Source organism: Gymnoscopelus microlampas, assembly GCF_963454915.1.
Source record: "Gymnoscopelus microlampas genome assembly, chromosome: 1".
Classification (NCBI taxonomy): Eukaryota; Metazoa; Chordata; class Actinopteri; order Myctophiformes; family Myctophidae; genus Gymnoscopelus; species Gymnoscopelus microlampas.
The window spans coordinates 15,780,533-15,802,812 of record NC_139962.1 but is presented as its reverse complement, the minus strand read 5'-3'; the positions used below and the strand labels follow the sequence as shown (position 1 = coordinate 15,802,812).

Genomic DNA, 22,280 nt, shown 5'->3' with positions numbered 1-22,280 from the left:
GTACCGTTTCTTTTTGAAATAAGGCTAACATCCTGTTGATTTTGCCATTTTTATTAAAAAGAAAACCCGGACTGGATCCGCAGACCAGGATTCGGATCTTCAAATAGTAAAATCAGCAGGAAGTTGACATTTATATAAAAAAAAAAAAAAAAAACAGTACTGGGTTTGGTGATGTTCTATATTGACTTTGAGAGCTGTTTTACCGTACAATGTAGGCATATTTTGAATGATCAATTTCTATTCAATGGAGCAATTATTTTAGATTTATTGTTCACCTTTGGAGTTGCATCATGGCAAGGTAACTAACTACACAACCCAAACCTCTACCAAGTGGTCTTGTCCTTTAACAACCAAAATCCAAAAGGCTGGAGTGCTTCTAGTGAGCTTCATGGTGTGAGAGAGAGAACAAGAGTGAAGTCCAGCCACCTCTTTTTATAGAGGACAATCCAGGTGGGCCAGATCTCCACTGATGACACACTCCGCCCTCCAATCATTCTGAAACACATGACACATGGTTAGTAACCATGACAACCACACCAGTTACCCTGACAACCCCCAGGGTTGTCACAGGAATTAAATATAAAAATAGATAGCTGTGCTGTGAACAATTTAGGCTGACAAGAACAAAGTATTTTTTTTTTAACGACAGGACTGTATGGCATTTTGTTTATACTATAGTATGGCTTCATTTTTTATGACACAGTACGAGTTTAGTATGACTTTTCTCATATACTATTGTGTCAATGTAGGAACTGAATTAATAACAAGCTAAACTCCTTTTTGCATCAACTCCTCCAAGGAACAGGCCATATGATGTAGTTGGCAGGGCTTTATTGAAGAAAAGGTGACATTAAAAACAAACAATTAGACAAATAATCATACGATCATGATGATAATGAAGTGCACATTAGCATTCACACTGATTTACATTTCAACCTTAAAGTCACATCAGACAATGAGCATGATCTGTCACTTTTACAAACTGTAATAAAAGTTATCCTTGCCTGGGCGTACCTCTGTGCTGGAGGCTGACGACAGGGGAACAGGTTCTCCTGAGAGCAAGAAGCTGTGATGGAGAGATGAGTGAATGACATGGTCCAAGGAGTCTCAGATTTACTGAAGCAGTTAAACCTAGGGTGACCACCCGTCCCGAAATTCGCGGGACAGTCCCGAAATTGGACCCTCTGTCCCGCGTCCCGCACAAGCAGAGCAATGTCCCGAAAATCAAAGATATGAAAAAAAAAGAAAAAACGATTTTTGTTTTGGATAATAAATCGGTAAAATCAGGCAAAAATAAGAATTAAACAGTGGCGTGCACAGACATTTTGAGGGGCAGGTGCTCAAGTAAATTACACTTTTTTTGTTTACTTGGTCTGCTCTTTTTTCCCTCTACACCTATACCTCTTTGCCAAAAATAGCCGATCTACAAGCCCACAACGCCTCGCAGCGCGAGGCGTTGTGGGCTTGTAGATCTGCTATTTTTGGCTAAAGTTCTCCTCAGAAAAGGGATGCTAGGTTTCGAGTGGTTAATGTAAAAAGAAAAATCATATCACACAAAGATTTGGCGGACCCCCTGTAGTAACTCTGAGGACCCCCAGTTGAAGACCCCTGCTGTAAACTGAAAAAAAATAAAAAAAAGGGCACTTCTGGTCAAGAGGGCAAAGGGCAGGTGCTCCAGCACCACCTAGAGTCTATCTGTGCACGTCCCTGAATGGGAAAGTGGAAGCAGAACTGGGACAGAGAAATGTGTGTGTGCATGCGTGTGTTTGTCTTTAACATGTTAAAACCTAAATGACATATTAGTTAGTCACTGTTTGTATTTACTGCTAGGCTGCTTAGCTGAGAAGCCACAGAGGGAAGTGAAGGCAGGAGAAGAGGCAAGTAATGATACGAGGTAGGCCAGGAAAAGCAGATGAAGAGGTAATGGGATTAGATAGTGGTAAGGCGACAACTACTCATAGTGTAGACATGACCCAGTGAAAGGTGTGCATGATATTCAGACCCTCATAAAGTGACAGTTTGGCCTATATTTAGTCGAGCCAGTTCTCTCAGCCTATCATAGCACTTGTACTTGTTTACAGTGCACAGCTTTTGTTGCTTCCAGCTGAACATGCCAGCAGGGTTTAATCAAGAACTTATCAACAAACAGCACATAATGGCTGACCTTGTTTCTCTCAGTATCAAGTAGCAGCACGATGCAGTGGAAACAAAAAACTATAGTTTGTTATTATGTGACATAGCCAATCAAGTCTGACCTCTGTTCCACAACTTGACACTTCCCCTAAAGCTGTGAGGATCAGCTGCATTGGATAGATAAGCCATTCAATTCACCAACTGGCTGTGAATGTCCCAGACTGGCAATCAATGTTTTCAAACATCCTATGCCCATGCAATTAAATAATTGATAATGAATTAGACCATTAATGCATACTGTGAAAGCAATGTCCTCTTACACCAAACACCTAATGTGAGATGGCCTGGTTTACCACTTACGGAACCTTCTAAAGTACTTTTTTTGCAAATATATTTGTGGACAAGATCCTAATCTTCAGTTGAAATTGTGTAATGTATATAAAATGAGTAGTACATGGTTTTAGGATTTCCTCAAAAACATCACAATATCTGCAACACAGATTTAGAGGACATTGAGAAATGCTGGAGGTATTCTGGGCAAGGAAGTCAATGTCAAAACGAAGAGGCAGTCATCTTCACAAAATCTGCTCCATTAAGTTAAGATGGCCAATGTAGCAGTGACTGCATTATCCCATTAAGACTTTAGATTTCTTTGGCTATTCAAAAATAGCAGATATACAAGCTCATTGCGCAGCACTGAGTGCCGCGCTATGATCTTGTAGACCTGCTATTTTTGAAATATATATATATATTTTTTTTTTAACTGTTAGGATTTAGAAAACATTTTAAAGAATCGCCTCAGGTCTTAATGGGTTATTGCAGCATTGTGTGTGTACACACACACACACACACACACACAGCACTTGTGCGGCAGCTACTTGGGTGTTGCAAGTAGACAGGCCTGATATACTGCAGTCAGTCAGATGAAGAGAGCTACATTTAGCTGGTGATTCAGGGATTGTGTCCCTGTTCCTCAGCACGCACATGTAATTTAGCCTGTCCAGTTGGACATTAAAACTGGACGGGAGGTTGCAGGGCTGCAGTCATCACATTCCACCTGAAGGAGAGGGATCTTATGACTGTCACTGTATAATACTAAAATGACCTCCCCATACACACACACTAAAACTAAACAAACGGAACACCTCCTGGGGGTCAGGCAACAGGCAGTGGTGGAAAGTAACATTTACATTTACAGTACATTTACTTAAGTACAATTTTGATATTTCCAATTTCCAATACTTTTACTTCTACTCCACTACATCTCAGAGGCAAATATTGTACTTTTACTCCACTACATACACTTGAAAACTTTAGTTACTAGTTACTTTTCAGATATAAACTATGATATAATGAAACATACATTAACCACTGTAGCTATTTTATACATAGGCTATTTGAAAATAGCAGATCTACAAGCTCACAACGCGTCGCGACGCGTTGTGAGCTTGTAGATCTGCTATTTTCAAATATTTAGTACTTTTACTTTTGGTACTTAAGTACATTTTGATGCCAAAACTTTTGTACTTTTATTCAAGTAATTTTTTAATTCCGGACTTTTACTTGTACAGAGTATTTTTATATTGCAGTATTGGTACTTTTACTTAAGTAAAGAATTTGAGTACTTTTTCCACCACTGGTCTGGGTCATAAAGTGCATAATGATCCAAAGAAGGAGCCGAGCATACATAACCCTTTGCCGGTAGTTTTATTTGAGATATTCTGTAGAACAGGGGAACCAAATGATTACAAAAACAAATTGGAGAGCCAGCCTTTCAAGGCAAAAACAAATGTCCATAAATGTTCTACATGCTACACCTTAACCTAATTTATCATGCTTGCTTGGAAAAAAAAAAAAGTATATATGAATTTAATAAAAAAAACATACAATTAAAATAAAATTAATGACATACAATATACTTCACCATTAACTTTGTTTTAAATGTACCTTCTCTTGCCTCCATGCATGTGATTTTTACATTTAGATAAAAAATAATTAAGACTTTCAGGTGCTTCTTATAACCATAAAGCAGTTTTTCCACTAAAAAAGAAAATAAATGCACCTATAAATAAAAAAAGAATGACAAAATTGATGGAAAATGGAAAGCTTCAACTTCTTCTAGACCGTTAAAACAATGAAGTTTGCACCCTACCATAAACAAATTAACACTTACACACTCCCTACACTCCCAACATAGTGCCAAAATGAAAATGGAAATCTGTCCAACCCCTCATATTTCCAATAATCACATTGAAATAACACATCTTGTTAAAATAAATATCTCACGTCCTAGAAATAAATAATGATTATTGAAACACCTCACTATGTTAAATTCCAAGTCAGACAGATTAAATTATGTGACCACGTCACTTCATGATATGAGGATGGTTGTGTGCATGCGTGCGTGTGTGTGTGTGTGTAAAGCACTAGTGCGGCTTCGAGTGTCTCTCGCGGCTGTTACCTTGAGGTAGATAACACATTTACAAAGGTCTACAATAAATGGTTGCTGGCATCATGTGTCAAATAAATTTACAGTATGAAAAGGGTAATTTAGGAAGCTTTCTTTGAATGGAACTAACATAAATAAGTTACACAGACTTAAAAAAAACAAAAGAAAAAAAAACAACAGTTTGCCTGTGTGTCCCATCGCAGGAAAGGCTGCAGGTTTCAAAGCAATTACACAGCCTACAGCAATGATATCAGTGACAATGTCTCCTAAATCCCTCCTAGATCGCAGCTCAGTGTCTTCACCCTATCCAGTAAAGCCAAGCCTTACCACCACCTGTCCTATCCGCCCGTCCGTCCGTCCATCCATCCATCCATCCATCCAACCATCAATCTTCTAGCTACCTTTATACCACTTCCTTCTCAATGTGTCTACAGTACATAAGTGTGTGAATGACATGACATGTCAGTTTAGCGATGGGGGTGCAGACACAAACTCATAATGGCCCGGTGAACAAGGCTCAAAGTGATGACCAACACTGTCATCACCCCTTTAAGTTGATATACAAAAACAATAAAATAATAATCATTAAAAAGTAACGTAAATAAAAAGGTATGAAATGATTCAAGTAAAACAATATACTAATATAAAAACAAAAAAGGTAAAAACTGAACAGCCTATATCTTGCACTGTGAGTTGTTTTAATTCAGATGCTTAAAGATGCTGCTGTACGTTTTATGGGCGATCTGCGGGGAACATTTGACAGCAGAGGGGGCAAGGGACGCCTGGAAGGATTTCAAGGGTAAATCATCTGTGCTGTCAAAGCCAGGCAAGGCCAGAGAGTCCAGCTGCATGTTGAACATGAGCTCTCCGTCCCTGCTGAGGAAGCCCTCGTCTACCTCACTCTCGCTCCACCCTTCCGAGGGCTCCGCTTCTGGAGTGGCCGGTGTCTCAGACACAACTTCGTCCTTCCGGCTGAACAGACGGTCCAGGTAGCTGGTGTAATTGCTCTCCTTCAGGAGCTGGTCCTCTTTGCCAGTGTCCCAGCACACTTCATCTATCAAGCAGTCGCTCTCGCAGACTCTCTCCCCGCCGCAGAAGCTCTCCCATGGGTGAGTGGGCTGGACCACATCACTTGCTACCACCCCTCCGCCTAGCTGGGCCAGGTTCACCAGGCATTTCGTCTCCTTCTCCTGACTTATGGACTTTGAGCTTGAGCGAGGGGCCTCCAGCTGGGACACTGAGGAGTTGAGCTCATTGAGGAGGCCCACCTCACTCAGGAGGGCCACCTCACTCAGGAGGCCCACCTCACCCAGGAGGGCCACCTCACCCAGAAGGGCCACCTCCGGGCAGGGCTCGGGCTGCAGGCTGAGTTTGATGGTGCCGTTGATGAAAGAATCAAAGTCAAAACCTTGCGTCTGTTGGCTCTGGGGCTGCGTCAGGTGTTTCTCCTGTTCCTTGTCCTTCTCCATTAGCCCCTGGGTCTTCTCAGCTTCCTGCAAGGCGATCTGAGCCTTCACCAGCCCGTTCTTCTCACACTTGCTCTTCGCCTTGCGGTCAGCCTTCTCTTTGCTCTGTTGCTCTTTCCAGTTGGAGAGGTCGATGATGAGCTTGGGTTCGTAGTAGTGGTTGACCTCGTAGTCGAGGTTGTCCAGGTAGGAGGGTGTCTCTGCCTTGTAGTTGCACGTGTGGCTGCACTCCAGGTCACAATACTTGTTCTCGTGGTGGTCCTCCTGCCAGGACTGCTCCAGCGGGAAGCGATGGGAATAATCAAAGGACGGCTCGTCCATGAACTTCTCCCACTCGCCGTCAGCGTACTTGCGGGGATCCACCTGTAGGGAGATGCAACAACGTTTAGCCTTTAAATATAATGAGATATGGTATACAGGACAAGAGAATCCTCTTTGTTCAAGCTAATATGAAGACTTATGCCAAACGTGGCTTCTGCGTGGTTAAAACACATACCTGAACCTCCTCTTCATCTGTAACATCAGAGAGAGCCCGTGGGTCGACCTGGCCCTCCTCTGGATCGTGAAAGCTGTGCAGGTGCCAGTCAGTCTCTGACAGCAGGCTGTCATGGTACCTGAAACAGAAGGGCATTTATTTTTACTCCACAAACCTTTCCTCCAGTACATGATCTTAACGATGCTAACCATAAAACTTCCAAAGCACAGGAACTGGTTCTCCAAGCATGTGGTACTGTCATTTAGCTCAGTCTCAGTGGAACCTACCTGTCACAGGTGGGGCTGTGACCGTTGTCCATGAGCAGGATGTCATCCACCTCATCCTCAATGTGGAAAGGGTGCAGAGAGATGGGCTCATCCAAGGGGAACGAGTAGTCAGCCATGTAGGGGTGTGCAAGGGCCTCTTCTGCAGTCAGACGGTCCATGGGGTGAAAAGTCAGGATCTTCTCCAAGAAATCCAGGGCTGGAAAGAGAAAGCATAGAGGGGGCGATGAGTTCAGAGAGAGAGAGGCATTACTTTGTATTATGAAGAATGTTAATGACCGTAGCTTTGCCTGAAGCCAACTTATACTTTGTCGCACAGGGAAAATAACTTGGTTAACAAAGCGGCACATAGCTTGAAAATCTGTTTTTGGCATGCAACATCGCCATGCGACAAATTATAAATTAGTCTTTGGGTGAGAGGAGAGGACATGGAAATGCAATTTCATGTGGGAATACTTCAGCATTTACCACTGGTAATGCATTTGCAGTTTTCATGAGGCTGTAATTTCCCATATAAATGGTATATGCCTGATTTATACATAGTTGTGCACCCACACGCAAATACGTACAACTCTAAACTTGAATAACTTGAGTGTGTGGATGAAGCCACCTACCCTGGGGACTAATGTCAGGTAGCAGCTTGGCCAGAGGTGTGTGCGGCTGGCTCATGTCGTTGCGGATGAACACTGGGATGACGCTGTGCAACTCCTGTCTGTCCTCCTCTCGCAGCACAGGGATGGACTCCAAGATCATCTGCATCTGCTCCAACTCATGGGCTCCTGAAAGCAGCAGACAAGCACTGTCATTTCAGCTGTTACATAACACTAATTGGGTTCTATTAAAATGTAAAAGAAAATGCATGCAAATATGAAGCAAATATTCAGAAAGTCTGCAAAACTAAAAGTGAATTTGTCCACTAATATAATGCAATTATTAGGAGCTGATTAATGAGATAAGCAATAGGTGGCACTATTTTGCCAGTCAGGTGGGACTCATCTTAATAGACATTAATTAATATTTGACATCCTTTTGTCCGAAATTTTTTTTTACTGCCTGGTTGTCCAGAGAAACGGTTGTGCAGAGAAACGCGTAGAGTCAGTCTGGAAATGGTAGCCATTAGTGGAAACCCCACTAACCTGGCAAACTAAACTCGTTTTCTTACCGATACTTTCATTTGAATAAACATGAGTGTAGAACATGGGAGTAGAAAGTAGCGATATGCTCTTTGCTTCGTGTTCACCTCTAGGCAGTTTCAAAACAAGACCAGCTGGGCTGCTTTTGTTAACGCCCATGCCTTTGCTGACAAGTTGTTCTTAGGACGGAAAGGGTGACGCATCATCCTCACTACAGACCTGCGCCCTATATTCAGCCACCTGTGTCGTTAAGTCACCTGATGCACTTTTTTTCTCTCTTGTCGTGTCTGTGTCTCTATGTGTGTGTGTGTGTGTGTGTGTGTGTGTGTGTGTGTGTGTGTGTGTGTGTGTGTGTGTGTGTGTGTGTGTGTGTGTGTGTGAGAGTGTGAGAGAGAGACAGGGACGAGTGGGTGAAAGGCAGAGTTGAGCTAGTACAAGAAAAACTACCAACCTGCAAAAAGGGTCTTCCCCGTGAGCATCTCGGCAAAGATGCAGCCAGCCGCCCACATGTCGATGGCTTTGGTGTAGTTGTTGGGAGACAGCAGCAAGCGAGGAGATCTGTACCATTTGGTGACCAGACCCTCAGAGAGGTGGCCCTGTGAACACAGACACCAGTTGTTCACAATGTGACCCAAGACATTCAAGGAAGATGTTTGCTACCAATCCAAACACAATTCCAAATGGCAATCAATTTAAAAATTCAATATGACTTACTAAACCCCCATAAATGTTTACATATAAACACTTGTGTACAAGGGCCAGTCTATGCATGTGCATATCCTTCATAGAGACCAGTTCTATCAGTAGATGTTATTTCTGAATGGAGCAAAGAGGCTCAAAGCTACGCCTCCCTCAATGATGGGTCAAGGTAATCAGTTCAGTCACATTGTTATTATGCATCTTCCTGTTTTGACACACACAGCTCTGAGGCCCCTGCCATGTGTTCAACTCCATGAACCCCATGCCATCTCCTTCTTGGCAGCATGTGTCTGTGTTGGTCACGTACACAGACCAACCAAGAGACAAAAGCCCAGAGAGAGAGATCGAAAGAGTGAGTGAGTGAGTGAGATGAAAGAGGGAGATCAGACACGTGCAGGCCCTGTCAGCAGACTGAGAGGGCAGGATAATCCCCCTCTCTCACACATACACACACAAATCAGTGACACCAATCTGCACTTCTAGGCCACTCCACTGTCAGCAACAATACGTAGCCTGTCTGACTACTTTCAGGGACTGCAGCGACACACAACACAAAGGGGAATGACCTGCGTGTGTGGAGGGGGGGGGGGGTCAAATAACACCCTCGTTGGCCTCACTCTCCTGCTGCTCATCCACAGTGGAGTTTTAAGAGCGGTAAGGCAACCATTTTGGTCGCATAGACAGCTCCAGTTTCAGCCCTAATTTAGTCACCAATACTTTGATGACAGTCTATTCCGGTTCTCACACAATTGAGGGTTTCACCGTTTGCTCCACGTTTCACTCCCTGGTGTGAACCCTGTAAATGGTTGATCCATTGTCAAACATTCAACTGATTTCAACATTCAAAACTTTTTCTTTCCTTCGCATGTCTTTGAGAGACTGTGTTCCATAAATTAGGTTCTTTGTATTTTGTCAGTAATAATAAATATGTTTTATTTAAAATTCAGTTGTCCTTTGCCATTTTATGTTGCGTCCCTTACACCCTAGACTATGGGACATTAATATATAGACCCGGTTTGGCAGGCCGCACCAAGAAGATGAGAAAAAGGGCCCAGAGCAATATAACATAAAATGTATTCTAAGCAACATACGTAAGCAGTTTGAACATGCTGACTGAAGCTGCTTAGACAGGCTCTGCAACAACTCTTCTGAGTAACAGTCAGCAAATAGCAAGACAGAAGTCAATGCAGTTACAGTATATGGCCTATGGAGAAATATAGGGAACCAGCTAAGAGCAGCATTGCAACAGAAATGTAGCAATGGGGTTATTTTATACAACTTCTTGGAATTCCAAGTCTGCAAACCCTGGCCTCTATTGCTGTGAGACTTTAATCAGATTAGGACCACCTAACTACTGAGGGATTAATGTCCATCAAGTGAAAACTACAGCAAGGCTTCCACTTACAAGTGGGTCCCACTCTCTCCATGCAGAGACACGAGATCCACACATAAAGATAACATCAGCAACAGTCACTTTAATCACCCAGGCTAAAGCACCTGTAGTAAACTGGTCAAATACTTAAGTTGGGTATAGCTACTACGTCTAGCTCAGATCAAACAGATTCGTTCCAACGTGGCTGTGCTTGTGGCAGTTCTTTAGCCGGGAGTAGAACATTACCGCAGACCATCTGGGGTTAAGAGTCCATCCGCCTCCACCTATATACCCCGTTGTATTAAATGACTGAGATCCCCTTGGGTCTATAGCGCTGCTTCAGTCTGTGGTGACTATGAGGATTAAGATGCTGGATCTCCCCACATTAACCCAGTGGACTTATTTATAAACAGCTTTAATCCACCTACACACGCACCAGGCATGACACTATATAGGGAGGGATAAAAATAAAACCAATGCCAGTTCCGGAGAATGCTGATCCCGATGCCAGGAATGGAAAGTAGTACGGAATACAAGCTTCTGTCTGACATTGATGTAGCTTTAATTTAAAAGTCTTTTGAACTTGAATGTCAGCCAAGCCTGTGGTATGGATAATTGTGTCATGGGTGCATATGTCATTTAGAGGGTGGTATTGTGTGTGCAGAATGCACGTGTGGTGAGGTGACTCGGCCCTCCCAACCCCTACCCCCACCCCACCTCCTTATAACATTCCACAAAGTTTCCACAGGCAGCCATTTCTACCGAGGTCCTAAGCCGCTGCTTATTATACTTAGCAAAAAGCAGGACCAATATCCCATATCATATCCAAACATATTTCTTTGCCATGTTTACATTAAGTACATCTGCTTCAATTCACTGAAACTTCCAAATCAGGCGATTCTCTGAACTGGTGCTCAAATGCATTCCACTGTGTACATCTAGCCTGTTACTTCAAAGAACACTTTAATTCAGTACATTAGTTTAATTCCTCCCAAAACGGAAATGAATCCATAACCGAGAGACAAACTAGAATACATTTTTCATTCAAAATAGATGCTTGCGTTGCCCCAATGAGGCCCATTAGCTTTACTTGGTGTATAGTTTTGGTCAGGCCTTATTAAAACCAGAAGAAACGCTCACGCACAGCCAACCTCTAGCCTAAACAGATAAACTAAAGTTAGCATTTTCACCCTGATAGGTTTCCAAGTGCAGCTAATCCTACAGTAAGTAATTCAAGGCTTTCCATCAAGTCTCCAACAAGCACTGAGCAAGGCTCCCACGGCAGGACAAAAAGCTGTCTGGGAAAAGACAGAATAAGGAAGAAAGAAGCTGGACCACTGCACGTGAATTCCTGTCGTTCTTGGTCCCGTGCCACAAAGAAAAAACCTGCCGTGAGTAACCCACAGAAAACAACAGCTCAGGATCAGCACGGTGGGAACACTCTTAAGTATCACATCAACCTTCATAAACACAGGATGAAGCCAAGCAGGATGGAGTACACAGTTATATCCTCAGCCATGCCAATTTATTCATTTGTTACTCCGGGAGTGTACACTTTGAGTTAAATTAACACTCGGGATATTTCTGTATAGCCTAAAAAGGTGACTTGTCCGCAACTATTTTTACATTGACCCAGACAACGTGTTAAAAAGGAACGAATGCTTCATGATCCATATAGATGCAGCGCACGTTTCTGAACCAATGCCAAGGCTAGTTGGCAAAGGGCCCTTCTTTATTTAGACACTATGCTGTTCAAATACCATGCACCCAAGCACCCAGCTGCTCTCACACTCTGCAAGAACTGGAAACCGTTCGTGAAAGGTATCTTGTCCCCAGTTCTCTGTCTTGTGCAGAGCCAGCACAAGAATCGAGTGGACTTTTTACTCTACTGAATGTGTGCGTTTTTGAGTTTATGTGCACAGGTCACTCAGCAGCAGCCCCATTTGGCTCCACATTCCACCCAGCACATCCAGGGAAATGGATACCCCCCCCCCCCCCCCCCCCCCCCCCCACACACACACACACACACACACACACACTTATGCTATCGCAGAATGGACTGGACGGACAGATGATAAAAACAGTCATGCTGTTGAGGGGTGAACCATAAGCCGGTCATGGGTGGTGTTCAAAGATCACTTCCCAGTTCCACCCATGGTCCACACTGAACGCCCATGGGCCCCATTTGCATTATGCATACAGCACACAACTAGAATGGCTAGATACATTAAACTATGACATGCACTCACAAACCATTTTTCATTACAAAAACTGCTTATACAGCGGAATTAAGACCCACATGGCAAGACTCAGTGAGTGAACAACAATGTGAGAAGACTCCCAGTGAACAACAAAATGTGAGAAAACTCCCACACATCAAAACCCAGAGTACATCAAAACCCAGAGTGTTAGTTTAATTAGTTTAATTTTAAACTGACCTTTAAATTTGTCATTTGTACACTTTCAGAGTTCAATAAACTGCACACTACAGCCATGTATTTCTCAACAAAGCTGAACTGTTGCTCTTCCTATAGAAGCCAGTGTGTTTTTCTAAACCTAAACTATGAGTCACTGGAACATCAAGTCAGTACTTGAAATGTGACCAGATTTGAAAACGGTGGTGGTGGGCTGAGCTGCTATGAAATAATAATTGCAGTAAACTCAAGAAGTGTTTGTGAATAATAGGGTGTTGTGAACTTGTGACAGACTCTAGCTGTACAAGGCAATGCATGAGGCTGTGCCAGTCTGGATGACTCCATCACGTGAGCTCACAGCAGAACTGGCTATGACTAATCTGAGACACGTGTAGGCAACTGACTGCTTCAGTACTCAACGGAGCAAGCAGCTGAAGGAAAAAAAACTTCCCAATGACGATTCACATTCATATAGACCTCACACCACCGTATGGCCTTTGACTGGAATCTCCATATCCCTTTACAAGATGGCATACCGATATAGGGCCATAAACAACATTAACTGGGTACAATTACACAAATTCTGTGGTAACGCCATAGATGGAAACAACAAACGTTGACATTACCGTTATATTACTATACATCTTGCTGCCATGAGGTAATGACCTAGATTCAATTCTAGATTTGGTTCAAACGTAGGCCTACGTCATGATCTCAGGCATCTGGGGTTAAGCAGGCCAAGCCTACTTGATAGAAAAGCAGCCAAAGCTTCTCAGATAGAAACACCATTCTCTGAAGCGCCTTATGCCTAAACATTTTTGGCATTTCTTACCATTTTGAAATAGAGAAAATAGCCGGTCTACATCGACACAAGCTTGTAGATCGACAAATTGGCCCTAAGTGTTAACAGGATGAAGGTAGCCTCCTGTAAATGGGAACACAAGTTCCCATGGTTGACCTATCAACAGTTATTTTTTCTCCTGGGAAGGGAAACCGAGGCGTGACTTCGAGGAACCACTTCCCCCTCGTTTACTTCCTGCCATGAAATGGCATCACCCAGGGGAGGACCATGTTACTGGGCAATAACGGAAACGTCACACACTATTGGCAAGAAGACACTCATTCAAACTGGGCCAAAGCTATTGTGTCTTTGTGAGATATACAGTGCATTTTAACACAAACAACATCCTACAAACAGAAGTTATAATCCTAACCCATTAAGACCTGGAACGCATCTGTGTCACTTTTTCATTTGAGCTAAAAAGCATTATTTTACACTTTGGCTATTCAAAAATATCAGCTATACAAGCTCATAGCGCGGCACCGAGTGCAGTGATACAAGCTTGTAGATCTGCTATTTTTGAAAAATCGTGAGAATGTGTGTAAATCTTTGAATGTATATTGTTTAAAGCGAACATTTTTAACTCTATACTTTGCTTCTGGGGGTCCCTGGAACAAAACCTTGTGAGATGGGGGATGGCGGCCAAATACATATACATTTTGGGGGGGTTCCTTGACATGAAAAGGTTTGAGAAGCACTGATATAGAAACATACGTTTTTTCAGAATACTGTTGGGATTTAGAAGACATTTGTAGAATCGACTTCAGGTCTCAATGGGTTATGTTATAAATTAGGACCATGTGACACTGAAGTAGTTGACTGAACATTGTTCTTACCTTGTGAGAGTAGTGTGGGTCCATGATGCGAGCCAGCCCAAAGTCCCCGATCTTTAGCACCAGGTCCTCCGTGTTGACAAACAGGTTGGCAGGCTTGAGGTCACGGTGCAGCACGTTGGCAGAGTGGATGTATTTGAGGCCCCTGAGAAGCTGATACATAAAGAGCCTGGCGTGGCCCTCGGACATGAGGCCTTTCTCTAGCAGCCGGCAGAGATCCGCCTGCATGTATTCCTGCACAATGTAGACCGAGTTGACCTCTGTCAGGGACACCAAATCCTCCGTTAGCCTGCGACCGCTGGGGCCCAATGTCTCAAACACCTGGAGGACAAGACACATGGCCCACAGCATCAAAAGACCTGTTGCACTTTACCATTATGTAAAAAACATTACATATTAGTTTTTCTTTGCAAAAGGAGTGTTCCGTCATATCTCTTCAGATACTTAAGTTATATTATTTTGCATTACATATCCAGGTCAATACACACACCTGAGTAAGCATATAAACAAGAAACGTGGGGTAGATTTGAACATGTGTATCGCCCAGTAATGTTACAGCAAACGCAATCATTTGCTAGGACTCTGCAGTCATGCCAGTAGACACATAGAAACCTCCCGGTTGGGCACACCTTGTTTTGTTGCACACACACAAAAAAAATGCTTTCTAGGGAAAACATCAAACAAAAACCATGCAAAAGTGGTGTTGAAACCATGTCTGACCCAGACAACAGAAAAGAACCATGGATGTCACTGAAGAATGAGAGAGCAGGCTGTGAGATTTGTATCTTACCCTGACAATGTTGTCGTGGTCGAGACGCCTGATAATCTTGATTTCTCGGAGGGCATGTTTGACACTCTGGGGGTCCGTTAGGACAATCTTCTTCACGGCAACCCGCTTGTCACAGTCTGTGTCAACTGCCGAGAACACCATTCCATTCCCGCCGTAGCCCAGAGGTTTCATGTCCATGTAGCGAGGGCCCAGGTCAAAGCCATGGATGTTCATCAGTGACTCAAACTTTTCTGCCATGTTGAGTGGCTGTCTTTTATACTGACCAGTCCAAATGTTTCCTGGTTGCTTTCTCTTATGTTGGCTCTGGCCTGTGGTCAAATCCAATAATGAACACTGACGTGATTTCCCCCACGTTATTTTATTTTTCGAGAGGCTAACTTAACCAACCCCTGCACTGAAGACTACTAATTTCCCCCTGTCAAAGTAATTTGGAGTCAATGTGTCTAGTCATTTTAAGGGAATACAGTTTTTGAAGTTAAATTACTTCTCAAATCCTTGATGTGGACTTATTTAATAATTTAACGTCCTTATGTGATTAGTGTTTAAAGGACTGCAATGGAATGGTCTTTGCGGCCAATTAAAATACACTGAATTTGTTTTACTATAAAAAGCATCTAGTTGCATCTTCACAGTGCAGATACATTCAGTGTATGACTGGTCCTGAGCAGCTTCATATTCATGTTCCAATTAGCACTTTATATATCTATTTTTGTCTGTCCACCTTATCTGAAGATCTGCAATTAGTCTAGCCTTAAGTCATCAATGAGTTTCCTCTCCCTCAATGATCGGGTGGCTCAAGCTCGCCACAGTCGCAATCAAAACTATCCTCCATTTTAATTGAGCATAACCTGAAAGACACAAAGACAAAGGCAAATCAAGTCTCTGACATGATTTCATACACTTTTCAAAACAACGAATTACAGACGGGTTCATTGGAGCTGGGCTTGGTTAAGCGTAACCAAAAAAACACGTCATTGTCTTGCTCAGACAAGATATTACTCTCTCTTTAGTCATCATACACATGGTGAGCAATGCATTTTGACTCTTTTTTTCCCCTCTTCAAAGCAAAACTACAGTTGGCTGAAACGTAAAGGAAGTCGATTGTGTCATTGATTTTGGGTTAGTCACTTTTGGTAAATGGTAAGTGTCGCCTCCCCCGCGTAGTTTAAATCACATAGGACTTACACCAGGGGGTCCTCAGATTAACTACAGCCAAATCTATGCGTGATGGGGGAACATTAGCTGGAAAAAAAATAGCAGATCAGCTTAATCTGCAACACGATTTTATACAATATGTAGTGGGGGTCCCTCTCCCTCCCTGCTTCATCTATCTCTCTCTCTCTGCTGAGGCTAAGGGGTCCTTGGTCTGAAACACGTTGAAGTCCCCTGATTTACACGCTTGTCAAATAGGAAATTAGGGAAAAGCATTCATATAATGATTCCCCCCCATCCTTTACTGGTGCCGCTCTGTAACATACGACTGATCTAAACGTCCATTTGGTGTCTAACCAGGCTTCTCGGTGTCACTGTCTTGTAGGATTACCTTGAAATGAATCCCTCTATCAACTGTATTGTTGTTGTGTCTACGAGTCTATCAACTCATTGTACTGTATGTAACAACAATGTTTACTAACATAAATTAATGAAGGGGATTCAATCTCAATCCTCCCTCTCTGTGGTGAAAAGAGGGCTCGTTTGCCTTGAAAATGGAGGCAGACACACCACCAGTCTACTACACAAACCCTTCGCTTTAACATCCGACCATTGTCACCCAGCCATATAGATATGTATATATGAATACGTTTTATGTAACTCACAGTACATATATGCATTATAGTACATATCGATTATTAGAACATCCAGAAGGCTTCATACTGAAGTGAAACCCCGTGAGATCATCGCGAACAAAGGAGCCGTTGTTAGCGCCATGGAGCTAACGCAGTGTTGCCATGTTTGGCGAGAGAAACAATCTATGAAAACAAGCCCAAAAGAAGCGACGACTATGCTAAATGAGCCCTTTAAATCTGTTTGAAAATAGCCGATCTACGGCTTGTAGAGCGGCTATTTTAAAAATCATCTAGTAGAAAGACATTTGAAACATTTTAACAACACAAATCTTGTATGGGGGTACCTGGCATAAATTATTTTCAGATGGGGGTCTGCGGACAAATACATTAATTTGGGTGTGAAAATGTTTGAGAACCACCGTTTTAAACAACATCACACAGCAAGCCCAACATAAGCAACTACACTTTAGAAACGAGCCTTTAAAAAAAACCGTAACCACCAATATTTACAAGCAACCTTATAAAAAGACATGGCAACCCTGCTAACGCACCAGCGCGGTGTCTGGTCTACGTGGTCGTTGTGCCGTGCCGAGCACAAAGCCTGCCGCTTCCAGTCCGAACCGAAAACCACTAATTACATTAAAATACAGCCATGGTATAATAAATACACACGTATTCGAATCAAAAACGATAAAGGGATCACTCACGGTTCTCGTCCTACGCATCAAAACGGTTTCATCAAACCAAACAATGCGGTTAGAGTGCGCTCCGCTCCGTCTGCCCAGGAGATGGGTACGGTCGCCATTCGGGGCAGAGGAGCTCTAACGTCTGAGAAAGGGAACCAAACTCTCGCGACAGAAAGCGATAGGGGGAGGGGTAACCGGAACACTCGCCCCAAAACACATTCGCCCCCCATTTTTTCTTGTATTCGTTTTACTGAGGTTAAGGCAGTGGTTCTCAAACTTTTTCATGTCAAGGACCCCCTAATTGACACTTATTACCCCCATTTGAAAAGCCAGGGACCCCAATAAGAGAAGGTTTTTTTTATGGCTCTCTAGCAGTGATTCTCAACCATTTTAATTTCAAGGACCCCCCCCAGTTTGACATGCATTAGGCTACAGACCCCCATTTAATGGCATTTCTACCTCGGGGACCCCAATTCACATTGTAAAACCAATGTTAATTTAACTCTGAGCCCTGACGGGTCCATTTGGTTCCATTTGTACACTCTCAGAGTTACAGACCCACAAGGGTCCATTTGGTTCCTGTCCATCATTTAGCTGGGGACCCCTGGAACTCCCTCAAGTACCCCTGGGGGTCCCCGGACCCCACTTTGAGAACCAATGGGTTAAGGTTAGGAATAAGTTTAGGGTTAGGCATAGTTTTACCGAGGTTTAGAAATAAGGTTTAGGCACCGTCTAGGAATACCCGGTGGCAACCGTTCCGAGCTCGCCGGATTGGACCCGAGGGGCGAGCGTGTTTTGGGGCGAGCGTTCTTGTATTCGAGGGAGGGGGGCACTTGCGGTGTTTGCGTCAAAGCCAAGAAGCCCCAGATCTACACGCTCACAACGCTTCGCATCCGTGATGCGTTGTGAGCTTGCAGATCTGTTGGTGAAATCGATTCGAAAAGGAGACTGACAGGCGGGAGGCGGCAGATTCAAAAAGAGTTACGAGTTACGCCCCTCCTATGAAAGATACTTTAACACTAAACACTCACACAGCATGATTGCTTGCGGCTTGCCTTTGACGTGATATGCAACAATATCAACACACTTGTCTTTACAACAACATTAAATTGCTCCAAGTTTAACCGGAAATAATTGTGGAACCAAGCTGTTCCCCAGCAACTGACGAGGTCTAATATCAAAATAATATAATTAGCATGCTTGTCAGCCCCCCCAACACACACACACACACACACACACACACACACACACACACACACACACACACACACACACACACACACACACACACACACACACACACACACAATAACTGTAGCATGCAATCACAACACTAATTGGTTGATTGACTGTTGCAACCACGACACTAATTGATTGATCGATATTGTTGCAATCACAACACTAATGAAATAATGCCAACAATAATAGCACGTCATAATCCATTGCAGAATATGCTTCAGCTATTTCTAGTAATTTGAAAAGCATGCAAAGAAGCAAAAGAGCAAAATGACATTTATTTTCTGCAGGTGTTGCTATTACAAGTTGGTCTTACCTGAAGGACACACAATAGTTGTTGTTTTTTGTATCTTCTTTCCTATTCTCTGGTGTTTATTTTAAGTTGTCTTCAACAAAAGCACAATCTTGTAGCATAGACCGTTTTACAGACAACCTAAACATTATAAATATGTATATATTTGTCGCAGTGTTTGAATAAACTATGAGTAGCTGTTAGTTTCCACTGACAAGGCTGACTAGCCCCATGCATTCACGGCACCACGCACGGTGTCGACCAGTCAATTTTAGAACATCAGACGGTAATGTTTAATCTCTTGACAATTAAGTCTCGCATCTCCCAATGTAGCTATTTTGTTGTTGTTGTTGTTGATGATGTTTCTCTAGACGGCTTCTTCTTGCCCACGGGCTGGCTGGTTTACAAGTTGTCGTTTAAAAATGCACAGACACTATGACTAGTATGACCAGATTATGACCGTTAAAAACCGTTAGTGAGAAAAATCCCTCTTATATGTCCTTATTCGTGCGTTTGCGGATTTTGAAAAGACCATCTGTCATCGAGATGCGCAGTTTTCCTCTTTCATTTATCTATCATTAAATGGTGCACGACTAGACGTGTTTCCCTCAATTGAAATATCGAAATCCTTCAAAACTGCGGATATGTACTTAGATGATCTGTCTCGATCAAAGAGCTCTGCCTTGCCCTGTTTATATCGTCCTCTCAGTGATGATGATGTGAATGAATGGTGTTTGCAGAAGCAGCCGCAGTAGAGCCCTATAGTCTACATCAGCATCATCCGCAGACCATGTGAGCGCCCATGTGCCCGAGAATGCAGTAGTACATGATGGGTACTGGGTCCTCTGATAGGATGAGGAGAGGACCAGTGTGTCACTAAGTACATGTACTCAAGTACTGTACTTAAGTAGGCCTACAATTCTGAGGTATTTTTTACTTTACTGGAGTATTTCCAGTTTTCAGTCATTTTACTTCTACTCCACTACATCTCAGGGGCAAATATTGTAGCGTAGCCTACTTCTACTCCACTACAATTATTTGAAGACTTTAGTTATAGTTGCTTTGTAGATTTTGATTATTATTACAAAACATACATTAACCACTTCGGCCCTATATACAATTCGGCCATTTGAAAATAGCTGATCTACAAGCTCACAATGGTCGTGATCTTATCTCTATGGCCATGCCACGCATTGTGAGCTTGTAGATCTGCTATTTACAAAAGATTTGTATACATTTTATACATTGAAAACGTGTGAAATAGGACATTCTGCATAATGAGTACATTTACTTTTGGTACTTCAAGTATATTTTGCTACACCAATACTTTTGTGCTTTTACCAAGGACATTTTGAATTCTGGTGTTTTAGTTGTGAGTATATCTAAATTGCAGTATTGATACTTTTAAAAATAAAAAGTTAAAAATGTGAGTACTTTTTCCACCACTGTTACTGGATCATTTTATTGTGGAACATAATCTACAAAGTGTCAGCTGACAATATAAAGGCTTATTAAAAAGGTAACTTTTGAATTTGACTGTTTGGATGACATCCTAACCTCATTACTACTCTTTGTCCTCTTATGGCAATGAATGAATATGGGTCAAATGAGGTAACCTTATATATTTTTACCTATCAGAGAAAAGATAATAGGCTATACTCTCTGTGTGAGAATGGCCCACTGCTGACAAAATAGTGTCTGGCTGTCATGCTTACCTAAGTGTCAGGCTAGGTGCAGTGTGTCATAACTACAACGGTGCAGTGTGTCATAACTACAACTATGTTGTAGTTATGGCTTCAGACAATGATATGCCAGTGTTGGCAGAAGTGTAAACTGTAGCTTTGTTGTATGTCACAAAAATAAACACAGAATAGAGGTAGTTTATACCATTTGCTAATACTTCTTGTCATATCTGCTTTAGAAATATGTCATCAAAATAGTTGTCTACTTTTACAGTAGGCTACTTGATTTATCTTATCTTCTTATCGCCTGAGTGTGACATTTTGACCAATTGGAAAAGAAAGATGAAAGGTCTTATCTATATCCAGTCCACTATAATATTAGTATTTTGTCTCAAAAGACTTACTTGCTTACGTACTTAAGCCCTTTGCTCCTCTGGGGTGCATATAGGCCGTCATCTCAAAAGATAGGGTAAAATATTCTATTATTTACGTGGAATATTTCTTTGTTAATATTACACTCCTTAGTCTATAGTTTTACATTTACTGGTTTAAATCATGATATGATATAACAACTCTTGCTGTCTTAGAAAGTCCTTGCTTAAATTATAGGCAAGAACTTTCTAAGACGGCAAAAGTGGTCTTGACTCTAAACTGAAGTAAAATTAGCTTTTACTGGAAAACCTGAGATGACTCCTGTATCAGTGTTATGTGGTGAGACATCTGTGTTCCTTAAGCCTGAAGTGTGGTGAGTACTGTACACTATGTTTACCTGTCTGTCTGCTGATGAATCATACAACACACACAATCTCACACACACACACACACACACACACACACACACACACACACACACACACACACACACACACACACACACACACACACACACACACACACACACACACACACACACACACACACACAGCATGTCTTGTCACAGAGCTAGAGTATTAAATCATAACATTCTACATTACTATCTCATTATAGCAACAAAAACAATTCCATCCACTCTTTTACACCTGTAATTGTTTGATGTGACAATAAAGAAGATCCTGATTCCTGAGCTACAAGTGGTTTCCCATTCAACTCAATAGATGTTTGCCCGTTGATACTTTCATACACAGTTAGAACACTCATTCACTCTGTAGTTATGCAAGGCCAGCAAAGATAGCTTCTTGGCATTTCTTACCATGGTTGGAATCCTCCAGAGACGTACAGAAAAACATTGTGCAGCAGTTGTTAGTCCATAAAGTGAATATACATCCAACACCAGTAACCCCACGACCAGGGGAGGAGAGCAGCGGTTTGGTGAGGCTCACCAGTCCAGTCCAGTATGAGAGGTAGCCGTATCTTGCACAGAATAGTATCCTCCTGTATATGTGTATGTGTACAGTATGTATATTATGTGAGACCTGGTGTGTGTATTCTCAGAGCCTTGGTGATGTGTTATCCTTCTCCATGTGCCTCTGGTTGTGAGGTGGAGCTCCATGGAGAGTTAATATAGGCCCAGTCAGAGAGGGGAGGAGACAGCTCTGTGTATGGCCTGGCCTGCCTGTCAGTGTGTCAGACCATTGCAGTCCACTGTCAACACCTCTCCCTCTCGAATGTCTGTTTCTTTTTCCCCTCTCATTCTCTCTCTCTCTCTCTCTCTCTCTCTCTCTCTCTCTCTCTCTCTCTCTCTCTCTCTCTATCTAAAATGTTATTATTC

General features: G+C 42.5%; 1 protein-coding gene across 2 annotated transcripts; it reads right to left on the bottom strand.

Moving 5' to 3' along the window:
• Window positions 1-3,817: 3,817 nt before the first annotated feature.
• On the bottom strand, window positions 3,818-22,018 carry mapk6 (mitogen-activated protein kinase 6). Of its 2 annotated transcripts, none has more exons than XM_084053647.1 (8): window positions 21,762-22,018; window positions 14,890-15,737; window positions 14,103-14,420; window positions 8,392-8,536; window positions 7,422-7,586; window positions 6,811-7,006; window positions 6,545-6,662; window positions 3,818-6,411 (listed from the first exon to the last, which is right to left on the bottom strand). In XM_084053647.1, the coding sequence occupies exons 2-8, from the start codon at window positions 15,124-15,126 to the stop codon at window positions 5,281-5,283; spliced, it is 2,310 nt and encodes a 769-aa protein (XP_083909773.1). In that variant the 5' UTR covers window positions 15,127-15,737; window positions 21,762-22,018; the 3' UTR covers window positions 3,818-5,280. The 2 variants fall into 2 exon arrangements, with proteins under 2 accessions (XP_083909773.1, XP_083909772.1); XM_084053646.1 differs by lacking the exon at window positions 21,762-22,018 and adding an exon at window positions 17,384-17,498.
• Window positions 22,019-22,280: the final 262 nt, after the last annotated feature.

Bases quoted from the DNA above. Each gene is read 5' to 3' on its own strand.
- mapk6 (XM_084053647.1), bottom strand. From the start codon at position 15,126: ATGGCAGAAAAGTTTGAGTCACTGATGAACATCCATGGCTTTGACCTG. The intron at 7,587-8,391 runs GTTGGTAGTTTT...TGCTGCTTTCAG, and splicing joins GGGGAAGACCCTTTTTGCAG to GAGCCCATGAGTTGGAGCAG. The intron at 6,663-6,810 runs GTAGGTTCCACT...CTTCTGTTTCAG, and splicing joins CACAGCCCCACCTGTGACAG to GTACCATGACAGCCTGCTGT.